Source organism: Notothenia rossii (assembly GCF_949606895.1).
Source record: "Notothenia rossii genome assembly, chromosome: 2".
Taxonomy (NCBI): Eukaryota; Metazoa; Chordata; class Actinopteri; order Perciformes; family Nototheniidae; genus Notothenia; species Notothenia rossii.
In genome coordinates, this window is record NC_136904.1 from 36276911 (window position 1) to 36300056 (window position 23146).

A 23146-nucleotide genomic window follows, 5' to 3' on the forward strand; every position below is an offset into this window, starting at 1 on the left:
GTCAGAAAAAGAAACAGAGAGAGGGATGAAAATGCCACAGTGGAGCAGATTTGTGTGCTCAAACAAAGCTGAAGAGGACGAGAGGTGTAACTAAGAAGAAGAGGAGCGGCAGAGTGAAATGAAAAGATAGAGGGGGTGATGGATGGGAGAGGAGAGGAGGAGAAACAGCCGCGAGCTTCCAGCGTCTACTGCATTCATCATAGCTTTCAGTTAGACAACAAGCGGGTGGAAGACTAGACAGACAGAAACCAAAACAAGTCTAATACCAGCCGCCTCTTGTTGACGTCGAAGCTACTGTGTTTTGCAAAGGGGCTTTCCACTGGTGAAAGGTTATATAAGGAGAGATGCTACTGGCTGCTGCATTTCTCAGATTTCTCCACCTACAGTACATATCTGACAGAAGAGATGTTTGGGAGGAATAAAGGAGCTTAAAGGTAATGGCTCCAAAAAGAGATGGCTTCATTTGACTCCAAAATAACATTTTAGTTTTAGCTAACGGTATGTTTTCCATGCAAAACCTTGCAGCCCCAAGTTGTGTGTCATGTATGGGTCATCCATCCATCTCTAGCGATTTTAGAATAGTTAGAATTGGACGTTTGGACGAGTAGCTTAGTGATTGTCTGAATGCTTCCCTGTTGGTTTTTTTTTGGGTGTTGTTTGACATTTTATGAAGCTTAGTAATGGTCTGCCTCTGACAAGCGAGAACAAGCTGTTGCAGCATGCAGATAGAGGCAATGAAATAAAGAGCATGAAGAGACAGCATATTTCCCCAGTGAATTAAGTCTTTATCTGGACCAGTCCCAAGTTTGTAATAGTTTAAACGGTGCAAAGTGTAACACTTTTGGTGAGATCTTTTTTTTAAGTTTAAATTAAGTGTTTATTACCATGATTTAACAAGGCATTTAAGCTTTTCTTGGTTGGGTGAGAGAAACCTAACTTCCGAAGGTGTAAAGTGGTATTTTTCAGTTTAATAAGGAAAACAGGTTTGTCAGTTTGTTTAGCGTGTTTATTAGAATATAAAGAGAGCTAACAGAGATTGTGAGATGTAGAAAACTTGCCACTCAAACAGTTCTTCCAGCTTTTATTTGTGTTGTCCAATCAAATAAATTTAAGGGCACATTCCAGGGAGAATGCTTTGTAACTCTAATTGCATTTTTCTTTCTGCTATTTCCTTTGTGATTGTGATTGATGTACGATAAAAAGACTTCTGCTGCTGTGCTATGAAATGTTAACTCATGCTTAATATACTCCCATTAATTGATTTGGCATCAAATACATTAATCAACACACCCTTCCTTGATTCCACTGCATCTTTTACCTAAATCTGAAGCAACAGGTCTCCATCAATATTCATGTGATATTTTATTTTTGTTCAAGTTTTTAATGTTGTGATTTAACATTAGACCATTTCTTCTAGGAGGTATCTAGTTTGTTTGGGTTTGTTTTGTTGTATCTGAACCATTGTTTGTATTGATGTATTGATGCTGTTTTCTTGTTATTGGAACACATTTTTGAGTCAGAAAATGAGTTTGAGACCAAGCTGGGACTGATGTGAAAGTCAGAAGTTAACTTTTGAAGTGTGTATGTATCTCAAAAATAAGCAGTGTGTGACCTTGTCATGCATACATGACCCAGAATGGGAGCATTCGACTACGAACAGAAACCCAATATAATAAAGTTCTGAGCAGTAACCCATTCTCAGCACCTGAACAACAACAAGCAACAAACAATACATATATTTAACAAGGACAGGATTTCAAGAACAGCCCCACATGTCAATTGTTTAAACGTGTGTTCATAAATCTCACAATGATATATCGAAAAATGCCAAAAACATGAAAAGTGTGAGATAAACTAAAGCCGGCCCCTGTATATCGGTTCGTTTTGTGAGTTTTTTTATTTGTCTACCTCTGCACGTTCCTCTCTTCACACCCAGTCGGTTTGCACAGTTGTTTAAAGTATGGACAGGTGAAAATCATGTACTTATTTATTTTAGAAACCCCTCTAGTATTTTTGCTTTCCCTTTTTTCTGGCTGCACTAAAACATGTGCAACTTAAATAGATAAAAAGGAGCTTATACTGCCTTAGAGCTCAAAAACACATCTCCCATTCAAATCCCCTTCCCTAATTTCCTGAATATAAAGTTGATCTTCCCTATAGACATGAAGTTTGGCCAGCAGGATAATCCAGCTCTCTGTCTGCTAAAAAAAGAAATGCTGACTACAGTCTCTGGAGTAAAATAAAGATGTATGCAAGGGAAGATAAGTGCATTGGGTACAAGACATTACAATCTGGGAGACACTCAAAGATAAGAAACAATATACTTTTTAAAACTGTATATACAAATGTAAGATTTCTTACCTTGACATCTTCTGGACAGTCGTTGGAGCAGAGTCCGCTGAGCACTGAGGAAGACAGAGATGACAGAGTCAGACATGTTGCTCAGCGTGTGCTTCATGTCCAACACAGTGATGGTGATGCTAATCTGCCTTGGGGTCACTGTATCAAGATGCATTAAGCGGGTCAAACTCAGAGCAGTTAAATATCCTTTTCTTAAATGAGGACTTTCGCTGTGGCTGAAAATAATCTAACTCAAAAAAAGATCGCTCTTAAATGTTCCTCACATTCACGTTATATTTCATGTAACACAATCATCTCTTCTGTGCACTATGCCAATGTGTACAAGACAGACAACTAGACAAGGCAAGCTTAGAAATAAACAGGCAACATAAAATGTATGTACATGCTATTAACGTTGCATGTGTGTACAATTCACTTATTTGTGTGTACAAGCGCGGCGAGGACAAAATCCGCTGAATTGCTAATCAGTCATTAGAGAAGTGACTTTATTAGCATACTAATGGGTCCTGGGTCTCGGGTTGCCTTGATTTGCCTGATGAAGTCACGCTGAAGCCCAATACTCTGTTAATAAGGTCCCCACCCCGCCGCGCTGTAATAAACAGCACCCAAACTCAATGCACCTATTTAAGAGGGAGAATCACAGTGCCCCGGGCTCCATCAATCGTACAGGCAGTGGGTGGACGAAGCCTCGGTATCAGAGTGGAACTAATTGGCCACAAACAAGGTAATCACAAACATTTCCTGTACATACAGCCTCAACGACTCATCAGAACAAAAGTTAGTAATTGATAGAAGGATTTTCAGTTATGTAAAGTCTAAAAATAGTTTTTGTTCACTTATCTGGAGCATTGGCAGGTGAACTAGACGTCTGTCTATTACATGATCACAAAGCGTCCGTTCATTTAATAGCTCTTTAATTGTTTTTCTCGACATTTCCACATTTACCATGGTTCCTTTAGTCATGCCTCACGCAGTATTTATAGGAATAGTGAAAGGCTTGGAACAGGCCAATTGCTTTGCTGACGGTATTGCAACCTGCAGTGTTGCGGAAGTCGTGGACGTTCAGGCATTTTAATGACTGCTTTTTAAATGCCATTTTGCAGCTGGTTTTAATTGATATATTCAGGCTTATTATTTTTAGGGAAGGTTCCCTACGTGTATTGGGGTTAAAGTCCCCCTGTAGGTAGTTAAAGTCATTATTGGGGTCAAAGTCCCCTCGTAGGTGGTTAAAGTCCCCTACGTGTGCTGTTTTGGTTTCAAGACCCTGGTTCGCGGCGGACACCAAAAAAGTCCCAGAAAAGGCAACTTAAACTTAACTAATGTGCATTTCTTTAAAAGAGGAATAGTTTTGGCAAAAACTAAAAAGGTACCATGGGGTACAGTAAGCCGTTTTGGTTTCAAGACCCTGGTTCACGGAGGATAACAAAATAAGTCCTAGAAAGACAATGTAAACTTAACTATGTGCATTTAAAAATAAAAAAGAGGAATAGTCTTGGCAAAAACTAAAAGGTACCATGGGGTCAGATTATAATTTTCCAAAGGGGGGTTCGTTTAGCATGAAACACTTGAAATAACTAAAGGACAAGGTAAACAAGAAAGTAGAAAGAAAGCGAGGTGATAGAAAACTATTTCTGCTAAAATGTTAGCAATGATTGGGAGTCAGACCTAAACATTGCAGATGTGTGTATCTCACACTGCACTGTAACTTTTATTAATGAATATTTGCTTTTAAATTAGGGTTTTTAAATGTCATTTTATACCATTGCTTTTAAATTTCATTTCATATGTTTCTTAATGTCTTTCATTTTTGTAAAGCACTTTGAATTGCCTTGTGTTGAAATGTGCTGTATAAATAAACTTGTCTTGAATGGGTGAATGCTGTTTTAAAAGCGAAAAAAATGCTTTGAGAGTTTGCAAATAATTGGTGCTTCCAACAGCCCTGCCGAAACCATTTGAGCATACTTTGAGGGCTAGCTTTGGACTAAACACTTTTGAATTGCCACAATCTAGCCAAATCGCACAAGATAATTGAATTCCCTTGGCAAACAATCATCCAAGTTTGAATTGGATATGATGAACAGTTTTCGAGAAAAGCTAAAGGACCTACCAACAGGAAGACAGAGATTCCTAGTTCTATATTTATATAGTGCAGCCCACTTTTAGGCAATAATTAAATAACACTTTTATGTAAAGCTTAAATACAGTGTGGGCAATCTACACCAATATTTTTTCATGAAACACTTCAGTAGTGTTGTCTACGAGACACATTTTTTATTTTTAACACAACATCAGTCCTCAATTTTCTCCCTGTCTACAATAATCATTCTCCAGTTCTCTATCAACTTTCAAACTTCACAATGGGCAAATCTAGAACTTAGAATAGTGTGGAAAATAAACCCAGAGTCAAAAAGTCCATAGCCATTTGCAGTTGGTCCCTGCCTTCTGCCATCACTTTGTGCAAAAAGATTTTTTTTCTTTAAAGCTTTGATTTACAAAGAAATAGCGTACGTGTGGCAAGGGCAAATGTGCTGCTTTGAAGTTCAAAAACGTATGAATTGAATGCCTGAAGCAGAACTTAGATGGAGCTCCCATGAAAGAATAACATTTGTTCCTTGACTCACACTGACCACACTGCATATACGCTGGAAATTAACATCCTTGATAAACAGGTTTTGGTTTAATTTCATCTGAAAACACACTTTAATTTCTTATCAAGGTCTTTGTTGTTGTCACTTAACATTGCATTTCAAAGCATGTTCAGTAATTACATAGGTATTGTAGAAATCTGTCAACAACAGGCGTGCAGAATGTTTTCAAGTCAAGGATATTAAAGCATGCCTTCAGTGACTAGATCATTCATAATTTAATGAGAATGTTTAACTTCCATTATGGCTTTAAATATAATGTCAGCAGTGAGTTCTGAAAGCCTAAGGCTATTTCTTGCTTTTTACAATAAGTTGAGTCAAGTTTAATAACGTTTCATAAATGGACAAAAAACACATTAGTTAAGGTGCCAGTGAAGACTGGCCTAGTGCACCAAGTGCCAGAAACAGCCCCGTGTGTAATTATACTGCACATCAACACATCACAGGCTTTCGACCAAAGTCATCCATGAAGGACACCGATGATCAATAAATCTTAGCGATCGGATTATTCATTTCTTGTTTGAATCATATGCTGTTCAGGGTCAGGCTACAGGCACCATTGACACTGACGCTGTAAATCAATATGCAGGGGGGTTAGCCAGTCATTTGTTTGAAGTCGGTCTCATTTGAGATTATAGGGGAAGAGAACATTGGCCAAAAGAGATAAGACTGTAGGATTCAAAGCCACCACACCATCAGCTCTTAGCACAAACCCCAACTGCAGGACCTCTTCTCTTATCGGGAACAGTGGCGGAGCTGGGGGGTGGCTGGGAGTGGCCATGGCCACCCCCAGCTGAATCCTGGCCACCCTATTGGCCACCCCAAACACCCTCACCACGGGGGCCCAAACAATTTTAGAACATTAAGAAAAAAATGTTTAAGTAACCTTTCATGATTCATCAATAATTACAATTAATATGATGTTATATTGATAATGTACTCACTAAACTTAGAATCAGTTATTTATAGGTAGTATAGGTAGTTAACTTATTTTCTTCCAAAAGTTAATTATCCAAAGCCTCTGAAAACCCCCTTCTATGTAATGGTTTGGTCCTGCCTCTAAACGCGGCGCAGCATCGCCGGCACTTTCTAGCAGAGAGTGAGAGCATGTTAGGAGCAGGGATGCTAGTACTTACGTGTGAACCATGTCTCAACGACTCACAAAGTCAGGTTTTCAAAAGAGAAAAGAAAGGAGAGAAAGACAAGAAAGGGACTAAAGGGCGACAGTATGTCACCCAGTTTTTCAAAGAAAAGGTGGGTGTGGTCTATGAGTGGTGGAAATGTGTCTTTTTTTACTAAGCTGACATTAAATACTGTTAATATCTATACAGGTTTTTAATTTCACTCCTCTTTTAGCTGACATTTAGTAAATGCAGGTACATTTTTAGCAGCTATTCATACTAAATCAGTTGTCCCTCCCCCTGGTGCCAGGACCAATAGATCCATCTCTAGGCTTAGCAGCCCTGTCCCCCCATAAGTGTTATATTTTCACAGCTTAGTGTCAGTAAATATTGTGCAGTTAGTATTGGACTACAAGATAGAGGCAAGCCTGTACAGGTAGAGTTATTTAAAGCATAAATGAGTGGGTTGGGTTCTGGAGTTGTGGTTACAGCAATTGTGCTTGGTTGGCATGGCCTGGGCCTGGTGGTGGGGCCCAATGTGATATCTTTTCATGGGGCCCAAAATAAAAACACATTTACTAGCCAATAGCATTGTGAGGCTGAACAAAAGGACCTTTTGACTATGTAAATGTAGTCTATTAAAAAAACGAAACATTTACTGACTTTTTTAGGATAGCTTCAAGTAATGTTCCCAAACCCTGGCACCACCACTTCTTCTTCTTCTTCTTCTTCTTCTTCTTCTTCTTCTTCTTCTTCTTCTTCTTCTTCTTCTTCTTCTTCTTCTTCTTCTGTGGTGGATGTGTGTTTGAGGAGGGAAGAGGGAATTTCAACTTTAACTCTTTTGTTTCTGTTTCAATCGTTTCTTTAACTGTATGATCTTTCGTTGGGATTTTTGTACCCTTTGCAAGTACGGTTAATTTGTTAATTTAGTGTTTTTCCGTGCCTCGTGGCGGGGATGGCGTCCTCCGGGGCGCCGCCGGTGTCTCTGAGACACGGAGTGCGGCTGGTGGCTCAGGCCGCAAGCACAGTGGAGCAGGTGCTGCTGGCTGTGGGGGATCAGGTCGGTCATGTAAATATCTCCTATGCTTCCCGCATGAACAAAGCGGTCGTGGTCTTTTTGAAAGACCAGAAATATGTGACGGAACTTATCGAGAGCGGATTAATGCTAAACGAGGAATACATTCAAGTTTCACCGCTGGCGACACCGTCCACGCGGATCACTGTGTCTGGCGTTCCTCCGTTCATCCCGAATGAGGCGCTGGAACGGGAGCTGAAGCGTTTTGGTAAGTTAGCCAGTAGTCTCCGCACTGTTGCTCTGGGGTGTAAGGATGAAAAGTTAAAACATGTCCATTCTCTGCGGAGACAGGTTTTCATGTTTCTGAATTGTCCCACTCAGACACTAGATGTGTCCTTCCGGGTGAGGCACGAAGAGGGTTTTTATATTGTTTATGCGAGCTCAGGGAGCGTAAAGTGTTTTGAGTGCGGGGAGTCGGGTCACAAACGTGTTGCATGTCCACAGAGACGGCACGCCGCTCCGCCGGGTGCGGCTGGGCCCGGGGCCACCGAGCCGGGGGCCGCCGGGGCAGCCGAGCCGGGGGCGGCCGGGGCCGCTGGGGCGGCCGGGCCGGGAGCCGCTGGGGCAGCCGAGCCGGGGGCCGCTGGGGCGGCCGGGGCCGCTGCGGCAGCGGGACCCGGTGTCGCGGGGGCTGCTGCTGCACCCGCCGGGGCCCCGGTGGCTGCGGAGGAAGTAGGGATGAATATCGTGAGAGATGAAACAGGGACTGTAGAGAGTGTGGTGAGTGTGAGAGGAAAAAATGTGGAAACAGGTAAACGGGTGAGAGATGATGTAGCAGGACAGGTGAGGACTGGTGCTGTGGGACAGGTAGAGGCTGTTGGCACACAGAAGGAGCTGCCGTCTGGCTCTGGGCGGAAAAAAGAGCTTCAACAGGCTGCAGACAATAATGAGGTGACAGAGATGGACACAGACGGTGAGGGGGATTCTGACTGTGGTTCAGTTGCAGATAGTCTCTCTCAGAACGCAGAGATATATTCTTTGGAAGAGATTAATGTCTTTTTAGACGAGTCTTTTGGCAAGTCAGTGGAAGTGAGAGATTTTTTCCCTGACATTGACAAGTTTCTTCATACAGTGAGAACTCTTCAGAAAGTTGTAGGGTTAGACCTGCTGGATGAAAATAATCGTTATCGTCTCAGGAGGCATGTAACTGCTATGAAAAAAGATACGACAGGAAGCAAAAGAGGGAAGAAACTGAAAAGGTCTAAATAATTTCAACATGATCATGCAACACTGGGTGTCTCCTCTCTGCTGTGTGTACCTGTCTGTTCTTTCTCTCTGTCTCCTTCCTCTAATGCAGGCTTTAAGGGTTGCTTCCTTGAACATGAACGGGGGTAGAAGTGCACAGAAAAGAGCTTTAGTGTTAGAAGTCTTTAATCAGAAAAAATTAGATTTGATATTTCTGCAGGAAACGCACAGTGATAGCCTGAATGAGACGGACTGGGGGATGTGGTGGGGGGGTCAGTATGTACTCAGTCATGGCTCAAACCTTAGTGCTGGAGTAGCTGTTTTATTCTCCCCCTCTCTAAATGTAAAGATTTTATCCAGCACTGAGATAGTGGCAGGTAGAGCCTTGATGGTGAAAGTGGAACTGTTAGAGTTCAGTTTCACCTTTATTAATGTGTATGCACCCAATCAGGGCCCTGCACGTGTATCTGTGTTTCAGTTATTAAAAGACAAGCTAGACACTAGTGTACAGGGGGAGTGTGTTATACTGGGGGGGGGACTGGAACGTTTGCACTAATGTCACTTTAGACAGAATAGGACGGGAGCCTCATCCTCAGTCGTCCCTTTTACTGTCACAGGTGATAAGAGAGGCTGACTTAGTGGATGTGTGGAGGATGAAGCATCCCTCCGTTAAACAATACACCTGGATGAGAATGCTAGATGGGGGCGTCAGTGCAGCCAGGCTAGACAGATTTTACATGTCTTCTTCTTTTATTACTCGTGCAGTGAACTGTCACATCCAACCTGTTGGTTTTACAGATCATCAGCTAGTTTCTTTGGATTTGGTTTTATCCAACACAGAGAAACCTAGATCGTTCTGGCAGTTTAATGTTAACATTTTACAAGATTTGATTTTCTGTGAGAATTTTAAATTGTTTTGGATCAACTGGAAATCAAAGAAAGAGTCTTTTCCCTCCCTGAGTCAGTGGTGGGAGGTAGGAAAGGCTCAGATTAGAGTGTTCTGTCAACAGTATACAGCCTACTCCACTGCAAACATTAGGAGAGCTATAGAGCAGTTAGAGAGAGAGATCAGAGAGTTAGAGAGTGTGTCTGCTCGAAATATAGAACAGTCCCTCCTAAAACAACAACAGCTTAACTGTTTTCTTCAGGAGAAAGCCAAGGGAGCTCTGATCAGAGCCCGTTTTACTTCCATGAGAGACATTGATGCACCAACCACCTTTTTCTTCAACCTGGAGAGGTCTGTGGGCCAAAGGAAGCAGATGGTATGTCTGCGTCTTCCCGATGGACAGGTCACCTCTGAACCTGCTGAGATGAGGAGACATGCAGTGTCCTTCTACACGGACCTGTTCAAAGCCGAAGGTTGTGACGTGGAAGCCGCTGATGAACTTTTTCAGGGTCTTCCACAGCTGAGTCCAGCCGAAAGTGACACCTTGGGCTCTGACATTACGCTGGATGAACTGACCTCTGCGGTGACACAGATGGCCTCCGGCAAGGCTCCGGGCATAGACGGTTTACCTGCAGACTTTTTTAAACATTTTTGGAGCATTTTAGGACATGATTTGTTGGATGTATTGATGGAGTCCTTTGGGAAAGGAACTCTTCCAGCTTCCTGTAGGCGTGCAGTGATTTCACTGTTGCCTAAGAAAGGAGATCTAACCCTGCTGAAGAATTGGAGACCTGTGGCTCTCTTATGTACGGACTATAAGATACTGTCAAAGGTTTTAGCTAACAGACTGAAGTGTTTTATCGAACTTCTTGTTGGTACTGATCAAACATATTGCATCCCTGGCAGATCAATTGTGGACAATTTGTTTTTGATGAGAGACACTTTTGATGTTTGCAAACTGTACAATATAAATGTTGGTATTATTTCTATTGACCAAGAGAAGGCCTTTGATCGTGTGGATCACACTTTTCTGGCTGCCACATTGCAGGCTTTTGGTGTTGGGGAGCATTTTTTGTCCTGGGTGAAGTGTTTGTACAGTGATGCATGTTGTGTTGTGAAAGTGGGGGGAGGGCTGAGCAGACCTGTACCAGTTAAAAGGGGGATCAGGCAGGGCTGCCCTATCTCAGGCCTATTATATAGTATTGCCATCGAGCCACTTTTGTGCAGGCTTAGAAACCGGCTGAGGGGCCTGAGTCTGCCAGTGTCAGCTCAGGCCCCCCCGGTGGTTGTATCAGCTTATGCTGATGATGTCAGCGTTTTTATCCAGGGTCAGCGAGATATCCAGGAGCTACAGGACAGTTTAGTTTTGTATAGGAAGGCTGCCTCAGCCAAAGTTAACTGGGAGAAGAGTGAGGCAGTTTTGGTAGGTCAGTGGAGTTTAGAAAATAGGCCCAGTCTTTCTGGTAACCTCAGCTGGGGAAACAAGGGTTTAAAGGTCCTGGGAGTTTGGTTGGGGTCTGAGGACATGGTGGCACAGAACTGGGAGGGATTGCTGGGAAAGGTGCGAGCAAAATTAGCTAAATGGAAATGGCTGCTACCCCAGCTGTCCTACAGGGGAAGAGTTCTTGTAGCCAACAATCTGGTTGCCTCAACTTTGTGGCACAGACTCCAGGTGTTAACCCCACCGCCGGGCCTCATGAAACAACTGCAGCAGCTCCTCGTGGATTTCTTCTGGTCGGGTCATCACTGGGTGCCAGCATCGGTCCTGTACCTCCCTGTGGCGGAGGGGGGGCAGGGCCTTGTGGACATTACTGCGAGGACTGCTGCTTTTAGACTGCAGGCAGCTCAGCGGCTGCTGTATGGTGCCTCTCCCTGCTGGCTGGCTATGGCCCGGCTGTTGCTCTGGAGGGCAGGGGGCTTTGGTTTTGATAAACACCTGTTTCTGCTGAAGGCCCCTGCGTACAAGATAACTGGACTTGCACCTTTTTACTGCTCAGTCATCAATGCCTGGAAGATTCTGAGTTTTACCAGACCACCCGACCCCCGGCCTGGGATGTGGCTTTTTGAGGAGCCCCTGTTTGACACTGGTTTTCTTTCCGGAACCATTTTCTCTTCAGCCGCCCTAAAAAATGCGTTCATTGAAGCGGGAGTGGTAAAACTTGGCCATTTGACAGGGATCTCCACAGAAAAACTGGCTGAGGTGACGGGCATTCGATCAACTCGAGTTCTGGAGAACCTGGTAGAAGAGGTGTGGCAGTCGCTGTCGCCATCCCACCGGACTTTTGCTCTGGATGCAGATCTGGCCGACCAGTGGAGAAAGGGACATGATTATGTTTTTCCTGCCTTGAGTGTGGGTCCTGCTGTGGGGGAATGGAGAGAGGAGGATGGTCTCCTGCTATCACTGGGGACTCTAACACCTGGAATGTTCAGCTCCTGCAATGGGAAGAAGCTATATCTTAGCTGCGTAAAGGTGCTAAACCTCAGCTCGCTCGCAGGCATCAGAGAGTCGAGGTGGACAGATGTGTTTGGTTTGGGCTCTTCCCCTCAGGGCAGCTGGCGGATCCTGTATAAATCTCCCGTTGAAAAACGGATGGCTGACATCCAATGGAGAATTATACACGGTGCAATAGCCACTAATAAATACAGGGCTCATTTTGACCCAGGCACAAGGGGGAGCTGTCCGTTCTGTTTTATGGCAGAAACATTGGAGCATTTAGTGGTGTCCTGTCCCCGGTTGGCTGGTCTTAAACATTTTTTACAGGAGTGGGTGGAGGGGTTCGGGGAGGTTTTCTCCATACCACTTTTTGTCCATGGCCCCAAATACATCCTGAAAAAGAAGGAAATACTACTATTGATCAATTTCTTGTTTGCTAATGCAAAATTAGCAATCTGGAAAAGTAGGAAGAACCAATTTGCTGGAGTAGGGTGGACGGATGCAGTGCTCTGTCTGAGGGGGCTGGTGGCAGCGCGTCTGAGGGTGGAGCATGCATACTATACGCTGATCAATCATCTACAGGGGTTTCTGGATGTGTGGGCTCTTGGGCAGGTTCTGTGCTCACTGGGGGAAAATGACTCTCTAATATGGAAGTTTTAAAGGGTACGCAAAGTTTTTTGTTTTTAAAGTGTGTAAAAGATGATGTTTTGAAATGGGTAAAACGTTTTCAAATGACATTTATTTGGTAGACGTGAAAATCTGTTTATTTATTTGATTTGTGTAATGTTTTTTGTTTTTTGTTCCGGTGTATAGTTAAAACATATGGAAATAAAATGTTGTTTTAAAAATCAAATCTTCTTCTTCTTCTTCTTCTTCTTCTTCTTCTTCTTCTTCTTCTTCTTCTTCTTCTTCTTCTTCTTTAAACACAACCAACTCCACTCCAGGGGGGGCATCAGCCACTCCCAGCAGTTTAACACCCCTAATAATCACCACCGGACAAGTTGAGAATCAGCTATCGAAGATAAACGTGAGGAAGGCAAAGGGGGCAGACAACACCAACCCCCAAGTGCTCAAGGCGTGTGCCGGTCAATTAGCAGGAGTTTTTCAGCACCTCTTCAGTCTCTCCTTGAAGCTGATGAAGGTGCCGGACATCTGGAACACGTCTTGCATTGTCCCGGTGCCCAAAAAAACACGCCCCAGCACCCCAGGAGACTACAGGCCTGTTGCTCTGACTTCAGACGTCATGAAAATCTTTGAGAGACTGATTCTGCAGCACCTCAAACCCCTAGTGTGTGACTCCATGGGCCCTCTACAGTTTGCCTACCAGGAAAACATTGGTGCAGAGGATGCTATCATCTACATGCTCCACAGAGCCTACACACAGCTGGAGAAGCCGCACAGCTCACTGAGAATTCTGTTCTTCGACTTCTCCAGCGCCTTCAACACGATCCAGCCACACCTGCTAGCTGAGAAGCTGTCAGTGATGCAGGTGGATCACAGCATGGTGGCCTGGATCACAGACTACCTCACCAGCAGACCTCAGTATGTCAGACTGCAGGGCAGCGTGTCTGATGTGCTGCTGAGCAACACCGGAGCCCTCCAAGGAACTGTGCTGTCACCTTTCCTGTTCACCCTCTACACCTCTGACTTCCGCTTCAACTCCGGCTCATGCCACCTACAGAAGTTCTCTGACAACTCCTCTATTGTCAGCTTCATCACAGATGACGATGAGGAGGAGTACAGGGCCCTGGTTAAGAACTTCGTAGGCTGGTGTGACAATAATCACCTCCAGCTCAACATCAGCAAGACTAAGGAGCTGGTGGTGGACTTCAGGCGGAGCAGCAAGAGGCCTCTGACCCCCATCACCATCAGGGGGAAGGATGTGGAGGTGGTGAACAGCTACAAGTTCCTGGGAGTGTCAGATCATTCAACGTGTGCACGAGGCTGCTGCAGATGTTCTACCAGTCTGTGGTGGCCAGTGTGCTTTTCTTTGCCGTGGTGTGCTGGGGTGGAAACAAAAACACTAGGGACACTGGCAGGCTGAACAAGCTCGTGAGGAAGGCTAGCTCTGTAGTGAGAGTACAACTGGACAATCTGGAGGAGGTGGCAGAGGGGAGGACGAGGAGGAAGCTCGACAGCATCCTAGAGAACCCCTCCCACCCACTCCATGCAGAGCTAGTGAAGATGAGGAGCAGGTTCAGCCACAGACTCATCCCTCAACAACAACGCACCAAGCGCCTCGGACAGTCTTTGTGCCTGTAGCCATCAGGCTGCACAATAAGGGGTTAATAATGACAAAGAAATACAATTAAATCACTGGTCATAAATATACACTGTTTCCACAACCCATGTTAACTTTTTCACTTGTCACTTTAACTTATTCCGCACTTTATAACTTAGATGATGACCAAATATGTATATATTAGCTTTGCCTGATATGTAACGTTACTGCAGCCTGCTCTCGCGGAGGAGGTGCTCTGTAAGGAAGTCTGAAGGAAGGGGCGGATTCTTTTTGGCTGTGTACTTTCAAATGTTAGTGCACTCGAGCCGGTTTCTGAAACTTACCTACCCCACCTTTAAGGGCTATTGTTTATTGTTATTTACTTTAAGATGTTTATTCTTAATCTATCATTTAATTTAAAAACTCTTATTTAAATGATGTGTCTCTGTATTCCTGATGATACACTGAGAGAATGAGCTCATAGGGCTGCTGATCACCATAAGCTAAACAGTCTGTATATTGCATTACATTTATATAATGTAGGCTTCGTTGATACTTTGCCTGCGGGCAGTGGCGGCGCCAGGGTATGGCTGGGGTAGGCTACAGCCATACCAAGAAATGGCTTAGCCCCACCTTAGCCCCACCATGAAAAATGATGTTAAATTAAGCAAAATAAAGTCCGCCAACTCGCACGGAGTAAATTGCACAGACAGCAGTTAGTAAGATTCACTTGTCTGGAAATACCGAGGACTAGAAACGGTTTTGAAAACTTTTGTCAGGTAGTGATCGTCTTCTCAATAGAACATCTTTGATAATGTCTTCTGGCCAATCAGAATCACGATAACGGCGTGGTGTTGTTGCTGGAATAGATTTATTTATTTTTCTTCTCAAGAGAGTAGCAGAATGTGTATTTTATGTTAGTATTTCAAAAAATCTCCTCTGGGAGAATCCCCCCATTACCCCCTTCACGGGTTGGGTTTTCAGCATGTCAACTCTTTCACCTGTGGGGAAATTGCAGGATTGGCTCCAGGTCACCCTTTTTATTTACTACAACACAAATGCGCCTTTTTATTTCATGCAGTTCAATTTGGATTGTGACAGGGAAATAATCTAAACCTCACGCGTGGCGTTTCACTGTCAAGGGGGGCAATATACCGTGTATGTAATTACATTGCAAATACTGACTTGAGCCAATGAGCCCCACCACTGTATGGGTTAGCCCTAACATAGATTACCCAACAAAAATACTCTGGTGCCGCCACTGCCTGCGGGAATACGAAAAAAATTGTTAGATATACTGAATATTATTTGATCTATTCCACCACTTACTCCCAAATAATGTAGAGGTGTGTTATAGCCGTAAATAACCCCTTATTTTATAGTGAGATGTATTTTTATGTTCATATAATAGCAGTGGCGAACCGTCAGGGCCTTAAAGGTATTCAGAGAATACCCTGGAGCACTCAGATAAAACAAACAAAAAATCGATTTAATTATATAAATAAAATGTAATAAAATGTATATAAAATGAATAAATGAGAATCGTATCTGTGTTGTTGATCTGTAATATTACAGTGTTACGTTGATTTTTTTGTCCTTCTCGGACCATGCACTACGCATTTCAGTGGTTTTGTGTTAGAAAAGAAAGCAAGGCGGCGGCGGGGGGTGTGTGTGTCTACAGAAGGTTCAGTTGTGATAGACACGGTTCGCCACTGTATAATAGTGATTTCAATGCCACCCCAAAATGATCACTGGTTCCATCCTGGCCACCCCACTGAAAATGTCGGGGCTCCGCCACTGATCGGGAATACTTTTTATGTGGTTGCCCAATCAATGTTAATGGTTAATGATGTCATAATTGAAGCAATGCATTTTTCAGTGATTACTTTATCAACAGAGAAAGCATAGTTCTCCAAATCGCAGAGCTGTGCCTGCAGTGAATGCTTTGCACTTTCTGACGCCCGGAGGGTTCCCCCCTGGCCATATCCTTCTGCACAACTGATGCAGCCGCAGGCTCGACCTCTCTTTATTGCATGTCTCTAGGCGTATACTCTGGCTCAGGATGCCGTTTTGGCTGTTGGTAACCGAGTTCGTTTGCAATACAAGAAAAAGGAAGTCCTGTTTTGAAAACTAGAACAGGTTTAGGAAGTTCTGTTTTCAAGCATCCTCTAGCAGGGGTTTTCAAAGTGTGGGAAGGCGAGCCCCCCCTCCGAGAACATAAGAACAGCCGCGCCCCCCCTCCCAATTATTATTGCTATTATTGTTGTTGTTGCTATAATGCAGAGGTATTCAATAGCATTTCCAAGAGGTCCAGTAAGAGAACATGTCATTAAATGCTCTGTTATCGCTGTCCACCTTTCTCTTTTTTGAGCACGCCATTTTAAATTACTCCGACTGTTTCTCTCCTCTTGTCTCGTCTCTGTGTGTGTGTTTGAATCTTGAATCTATCGTGCTGACTCACTGACTGCACCGATTTTATTGGCTAAGGAGCGTCACCTCCTTAAAACATTAAACAACAACTTTTTTAATCCTTTTTATCTTTATGTTTTAAACATTTTTTTTTTTCAACATCGTGGATAAATCCTTATATATTCCCGGCAACACACTCAACTTTGCCTCCTTATTACACTCACCCCTACTTTAGTGGGAACAATGAGTCTGCGTCTTTGATGCGCACAGGCGGATGATGCAGGGATGCAATAAAGACAGGAATAAACGCAGATCATCCTCTGGCTGCAGCCTTGACCGGTAGCCTAATTGGTTTTGATCAAAGTAAGTATTATTAAAATAAAAATAAAGGGCGGTGCCGGCCGTCAGCAAACCGAGTGCTGTGATTCCCCAGAACACACAGATGGCCAGTCCGCCCCTGCCAGGACCGGTCCATGAAAATCCTAGCTTCAAATAATCGTGGTCATAATTCCTCTGTTTTCTGCCAGACGCTGTCTCCTCTCTCACTTTAGGTAACTTCACAAAAAATCGATCCATGTTGCCGATCGCATAAAGTTAGCTGAAGTTAACTAGCTAGATTTCACTGTTTCTCGAAAAAAATAATTCTCACACTGCGCCTCCCCTGAAGCTCTCTGGCAACCCCCCCCCCCCATCAAAGTTGAAGTAGTTTGTTAAGCCCCGAGCCTGTTTTTCAGGTTTCAGGCTCGAAAATGACATTCCCAGAACAAATCTTCCCTTCTAAACGGGTTAAATTAATAATCTTTTTTCTCAAAGCAAGGTTACATCTGTGAGTTGGATGTAGAAGTGTCAGAATCAATATAGATGTTTTTATTTTAAAGTAAATTCAGATTGAACACAGTAAAAAAAATTAAATTATTGTGTCCGTCCCAAAAAAAAAATTACTTATAGTGAAAACTACCCTTGAATGATGGGATGGTAGACTAAAAGCTTTAGGAATCCAAACTATAACATATAATAAGTACCCTGTATCAAGATTGATGCAAAACAAGTGAAATGTGGCCTTTTTAGAGAGATTTAGCAAAAAAGAAAACACTTCTGGGGTCATTTGGGTGGATTTTCCATATCTCTGGACCCCCTTGCTCGATTTTGCTGATTGACATCTCTTTCTAACCGTCAGAGCCAGGAATCGAGGGGAACTCCCACATACTCCTTATTTGGTAATGTGTGTGTGTGAGACTGACGCATAGCCAAAACCGGAAGCTGTGATAACTCTGGTGGCTACCATTAGCAGCTAACTTTTACTCTCCAATTTTTACATAAAAATGGAATTATGGATTATAAACATTTTTTTCAAATCCCCAGAAACATTATCAACCTATGGATTAACCGATTCAGCCGCGTTTTTTCTCGTTTTAATGCCATTGAACAAGCCTTCCGATCAGATTGACAGCTACGGTGAGACAATCTCCCGTAAAAGCTCCGTAAAGGTACGTGTGTGATGTCGGTGTTTGCTTCCCCTGTCACGAGTTCGGATCACTCAGTGATGATACTATACCTAAATAATCTGTGGAATCGGATATCTTGTATGTGCAGCTATGATAAGTAATAAGGGTATTTTTTATCTTGAGTTCTGTGCGAAAGTGCGTTAGCATTTTTCGTTCAGGGGTCATTTAGATGCTTCTTATGAGACTTGTGTTTTGTTTTGGTAAAAATGGTTTGCATCGTCAGTTAGCTGAGATTGTTCCCGTTAATCTGGTATAACACATTAATAGGTTCTTAAATGTTAAGATGCACTGAGACACAGTGTTGTGAAAAAAAAAAGCCCCCGCCAAGGGGTGCTTTGGGGCTTAACAGGTTGCCTCCAACTACATCACTTTCAAGTCAAATGACAACGCTGAGTGTAGGAAGAACGAAAGATTTTGACATAAGTAGAGGAGTGTGTGTCAGGGGTGGGGATGTTTGTGTGAGTAGGTAACTATACTCATGAGGGATAAAAAAAGCTCTATTGTTTCTTCTGCAAGGCCGCTTTGTTCTCCATACTTCAATGTTTGGTTGACGTGGAACAAGCACATAACAGCTCCTCCATGGCCACAACAAGATAACTGGAATAGCCGCCACACATCCTTCGGGGAAGATATTTTGTCTCTTGCCAATACATCAGTCTCTTTCTCTCTCGCACACACACTTACTGCCTATATAGTCTCTTTGGGACTGAGCGAGCCTATCTTCTAGTGAAATATTAAGACTGATGGCAGCTCCTTCGCAGGACTAACGTAATCAAGTGGAGGATGAACTGGTCTGTGTGGGTCTGTATGTGTGTTTTCATCATAGGTACTGATGAGTGTCCTTTTTCATCAGTAGTGGTTTTCAAGCGTTACTGAAAGAATGCCAGTCTCCATGAGCAAAAATAGCCTATACTATGTATGACTGTGATTTTGTGTAGCAGTTTAGCTTATTTCCAAATGCGAAGATATAATCTATCTTGTCCACACAAAGCTGTGACAAATATAGGAAAGTAATGGCAGTTTTACAGACTTTGAGAAGGATCATGAAATTTGTTTTGCAATAGAGATAAGGGCTTCAATTTAGTTTAGCAGTTAAAAAAAGAGGACAATACTGTCTGAAGCTAGAAATAAGGATTCTTTTTTAAATCAAGGCAATTGGCGGTGGAAAGTGTTTAAAATCTCAGGTTTTGTCCGGGCCAGCAGTTTGACCAAACATTGCACATATTAAGCCCTATCTGTAAGGAACCGTTAAGAGTAGATGAAACAAGTGCTTGGTTGCAATTGGTCTTGCAGCCAAGCACTCACAGGAAATTGTGAGTAAGGCTGGACTACGTGTGCCTGCCTCCATGGAGACCAAAGCTGGACATGAGGGCTCAAGACAAAAAAGCACCCAGTAGGAAGAAGCAAAGGATGTCTGCTGCCTAGTAGAGGAATTGAAAATCAGGTCATGCCCTCTATTGGTTATGGTTACTGAATGGAGGTTTTTCTACAGACGAGGAAGTTTATTAGTCCAAATACATGAAGAAATAATAGAATCAAAGGGTCTTGATAAAAGATTTGTGGAAAAAACAGAAGCCACTGAAAAAGAAACAAAAACTTTGCAAGAGTCGTAATTGTGATAGTTATTACGCCCAATGAACACGGGAATTGGACACTGTTGTTTGTATCAGGATTCTTTGAATGTTTTGTACCTTTTTCGAAAGACAGAATTTGAACTGGACAGATTGGCCAGTTGCCATTGGAATCCAGCTGTGTGCTTCTCAAACACTGCTGAATACACAGACAGAGTGCTGGTCTCATGCTAAGAACCTAACAACCCCAAAGAGAACACTGACCAACGAAAAAAATATACCTAAGCCTTGCACTAAATAAATTACTTATTGTCTCATCAGGCAAGTTCAAGATGACTGACCCATTTTGGTAGCAGCCTAGATGTTTCATTTTCAAATTATGTTTTTAGAGCTCTGGATTTTACACAGTGAAAGATATATTTGGATTAAAGAAGCCCTATTATGCTTTTTGGGGTTTTCCCTTTCCTGTAGTGTTTAAAATAGCCTACATTTGTCTGCCATTATTGAGGAGGGGACTCTGTGCCCTCAATTTGTGCCAGTTTGTAGTCTGGGACATTATAAATCAGATCATTTCTCCCCACTTAGAACTAACTCATTAGTGTGTGCTTCAGTGTTATAACTGATGCTAGATGCCAGGTGTGTTGTATAAAGATATCAGATACCTGTGGACAAATATCCCTTATAAATCTACTTCTCAAAAGCATATCTATGCATATTGATCCCGGACCCCACAGATGGATGCTGATCTTTTTAGTATTCTGTGCAACGCTTACAGTTAAAGCCAGTCAGTTTGAATTAATGCACTTAGTGATATTTGAGGTGTTTAGGGACAGATTGCTATGTTTCCCAATCGCTGGGTTTTTAGACAATTTACTTCTCAAATTGTTGCAATTTTCTTTTGTGATTACTACATTTGTTTCAATACTTTGTATGCAAATGTAAAATACTCATTTAAAATCTTAACTAGTAACGAATTTAACTTTCTGTGGCAAATGGGGAGAAATAGGAAATCAACCTCTGAATTTTGCTCTCAAAGTGCGCCAGATGCATTTAGTTTTCAAATGAAACAGAATAATATAGGGGGAAAATTCCTTTACTTGTTATAAAGCAATATATATATATGGACTTATCGCCAAAAGAAAACATGTTTTTTCCAATATCACAAGGCCCCAGTGTATGGGATTAGTTTTGTATCATAAAGATAAAGCAACACCTTCTCAGAATAAAGCAAAACTATGAGTTTAAAATAAAATAAAAAGGAGTTAAGCAAAATAAAATAAAGTTCAAAAATAAAACTATAAGTTGCAAACAAATCATTTGTGTAATCATGTAAACTATAAGTATTTTTTCTTTGTTTTAACATAGGTTTTTGTTTGCAGTTCTTGTTTCTTCTTTCTCAATGATCAGACTTTTGCTCTCGCTGCAGCACTCTCATTTGCGCTCCTTCAGTTTTTGTTTGAGATTCTGACACAGAACAACATTGCAAGTACTATACGGTCTGTTTCTTCATTATGTTAAGTGAGAAGTAAAGCTGTGCTATGAAAGTTAGCTTTTGCTACCTTTAGATCCATAACAATGCAAGCCAAGTAGCCTAATTATTGTTGTGTTGTCATTCTAGCTTGTGTAGCGTGTATACAAGATCATCCTGCTTTGCTGTAATGTGATAATAAAGTATGGTGTTTCATACTAAACACGCCGCCTCCAACTCCCATTCATCGGCTCTACAACACTGTCTACACAAGCTAGAATGAAAACACAGGTGCACTCACTAACTCGTCCGTGGTGCAACACACACTATATAACCCAGTGAATTGTGTCCCGTAAATGTCACCAGTGTAAACATAATTATGTAAATAACCCAATTTGTGTTCTGTGAAACGGAAAAGGATATTACATTGTTTTTGTTACTTTCGTTGCAGTGTCTTAAGTGTCTTTTAAGGAAACCCTTCATTGCTGCAACTTCTCTCAACACATCAACTTCCCAACACACAGCCGTGGTCACATCCTGGACTTGGTCTGCTCCACTTGTCACACCATCCATCATCTGTCCAGCCTCAATCTCCATGTCTATGATCACCTGGCCATCATCATGGATATCAACATCCCCATCCCCGCCCAAAAGCAAAAACGCACAATAATCTACAGAAAACTCAAATCCATCTCACCTTCAGCAATCACTGCCTCCATTACCTGCAAGATGTCTGTCTCTCCCCCCCCACTTTCTGAAAACCCATCTGAACTTGTGGACTATTATAACAGCACCCTCTCCTTCTGTCTCAATGAACTGGCCCCCACAAAAACTAAAAATGTCTCTTTCATACACTCCACCCCCTGGTATACCCCCGAACTCCGCCAAATGAAATCAAGGAAACGTCAACTTGAACGCCAACACAAGAAAACCACACTAACAGTCCATCTTCAAATCTACAAAGACTATCTCCAGCAGTACAGTAATGCACTCAAAGCAGCCTGGTCTAATTACTACTCACAACTCATTCAGTCTGGCTCCAGCAACCCCAAGCGTCTCTTCTCCACCATCAGCAAACTTCTCAAACCCTGTGACAATGCCACCTCGTCCTTCACCACCGAACAGTGCAACTCCTTCCTTTCGTTTTTCCAAACCAAAATCAGCAACATTTACAGCAATCTGACACCCTCATCAGCACCCCCCACCTCCCCTCCTGGCTCCCCCCCTTCACCTCACAGCCCCTGTCCCACTTCTCCCCTGTGACCCCCATGCAACTGTCCCACTTCATGACTGGAATTAACTCCATCTGCACACTTGACCCAATGCCCTCCAAATATGTTAAAGAGAGCCTCCCTGCCATCTCCCAGCTCATCGCCACCATCATTAACTCCTCCCTCAGATCTGGATCAGCTCCCCACTCTCTCAAACTGGCTGCTGTCACACCCATTCTCAAAAGACCTGGACTCACACCTGACATCATGTCCAACTTCCGGCCCATCTCAAATCTCCCCTTTCTGTCAAAAATACTTGAACGTGTCATTGCCTCACAACTAAAATCCCACCTCAGCTCCAATGACCTCTTTGAGCCATTTCAATCCGGTTTCCGATCAAAACACAGCACAGAAACAGCTCTTCTGAAAATCACAAACGACCTCCTCCTCTCCTCTGACTCCGGCAACCTGAACATCCTCATCCTCCTCGACCTCACCGCAGCATTCGACTGTCCCTCCTCGAATCATCACTCAACATCACTGACACTGCACTCTCCTGGCTGAAATCCTACCTCACCGACAGACATCAGTTTATCAACATAAACAACTGCACCTCCTCCACTGCTCCTCTGTTCCAAGGCGTCCCCCAGGGTTCGGTGCTTGGCCCCCTCCTCTTCATCCTTTACATCCTCCCCCTTGGCAAAATAATTAGTCGCCACAACCTTCAATTTCACTGCTACGCCGATGACATCCAACTTTATATCTCAACAAAAACCATCACCCCCACAACACACTCCACTCTCACCAACTGTCTCTCAGAAATAAAAGCATGGATGCAAACAAACTATCTCCAACTGAACAGTGCCAAATCAGACATCATCATCATCGGCCCCCCATCCCGTATCAAAGACATCCAGAATTTCAACTTCACCATTAACAGCCACACTCTATCTGCCCCCCCTCACATCCGCAACCTCGCAGTCATTTTCGACAGTCAGCTCAAATTCAACCACCACATAAATCACATCACCAGGACCGCCTTTTTCCACCTCAA

The 23146-nt window shown here is 43.0% G+C and overlaps 1 protein-coding gene across 1 annotated transcript in view; it reads right to left on the reverse strand.

Moving 5' to 3' along the window:
- Nucleotides 1-23146, reverse strand: part of itfg1 (integrin alpha FG-GAP repeat containing 1) — a 188001-nt gene that overhangs the window by 28317 nt on the left and 136538 nt on the right. Inside the window, exon 13 of the mRNA XM_079664764.1 lies at nt 2362-2405. Within this exon, the coding sequence (XP_079520890.1) occupies nt 2362-2405 (44 nt within the window). The remainder of the gene's footprint in view (nt 1-2361; nt 2406-23146) is intronic.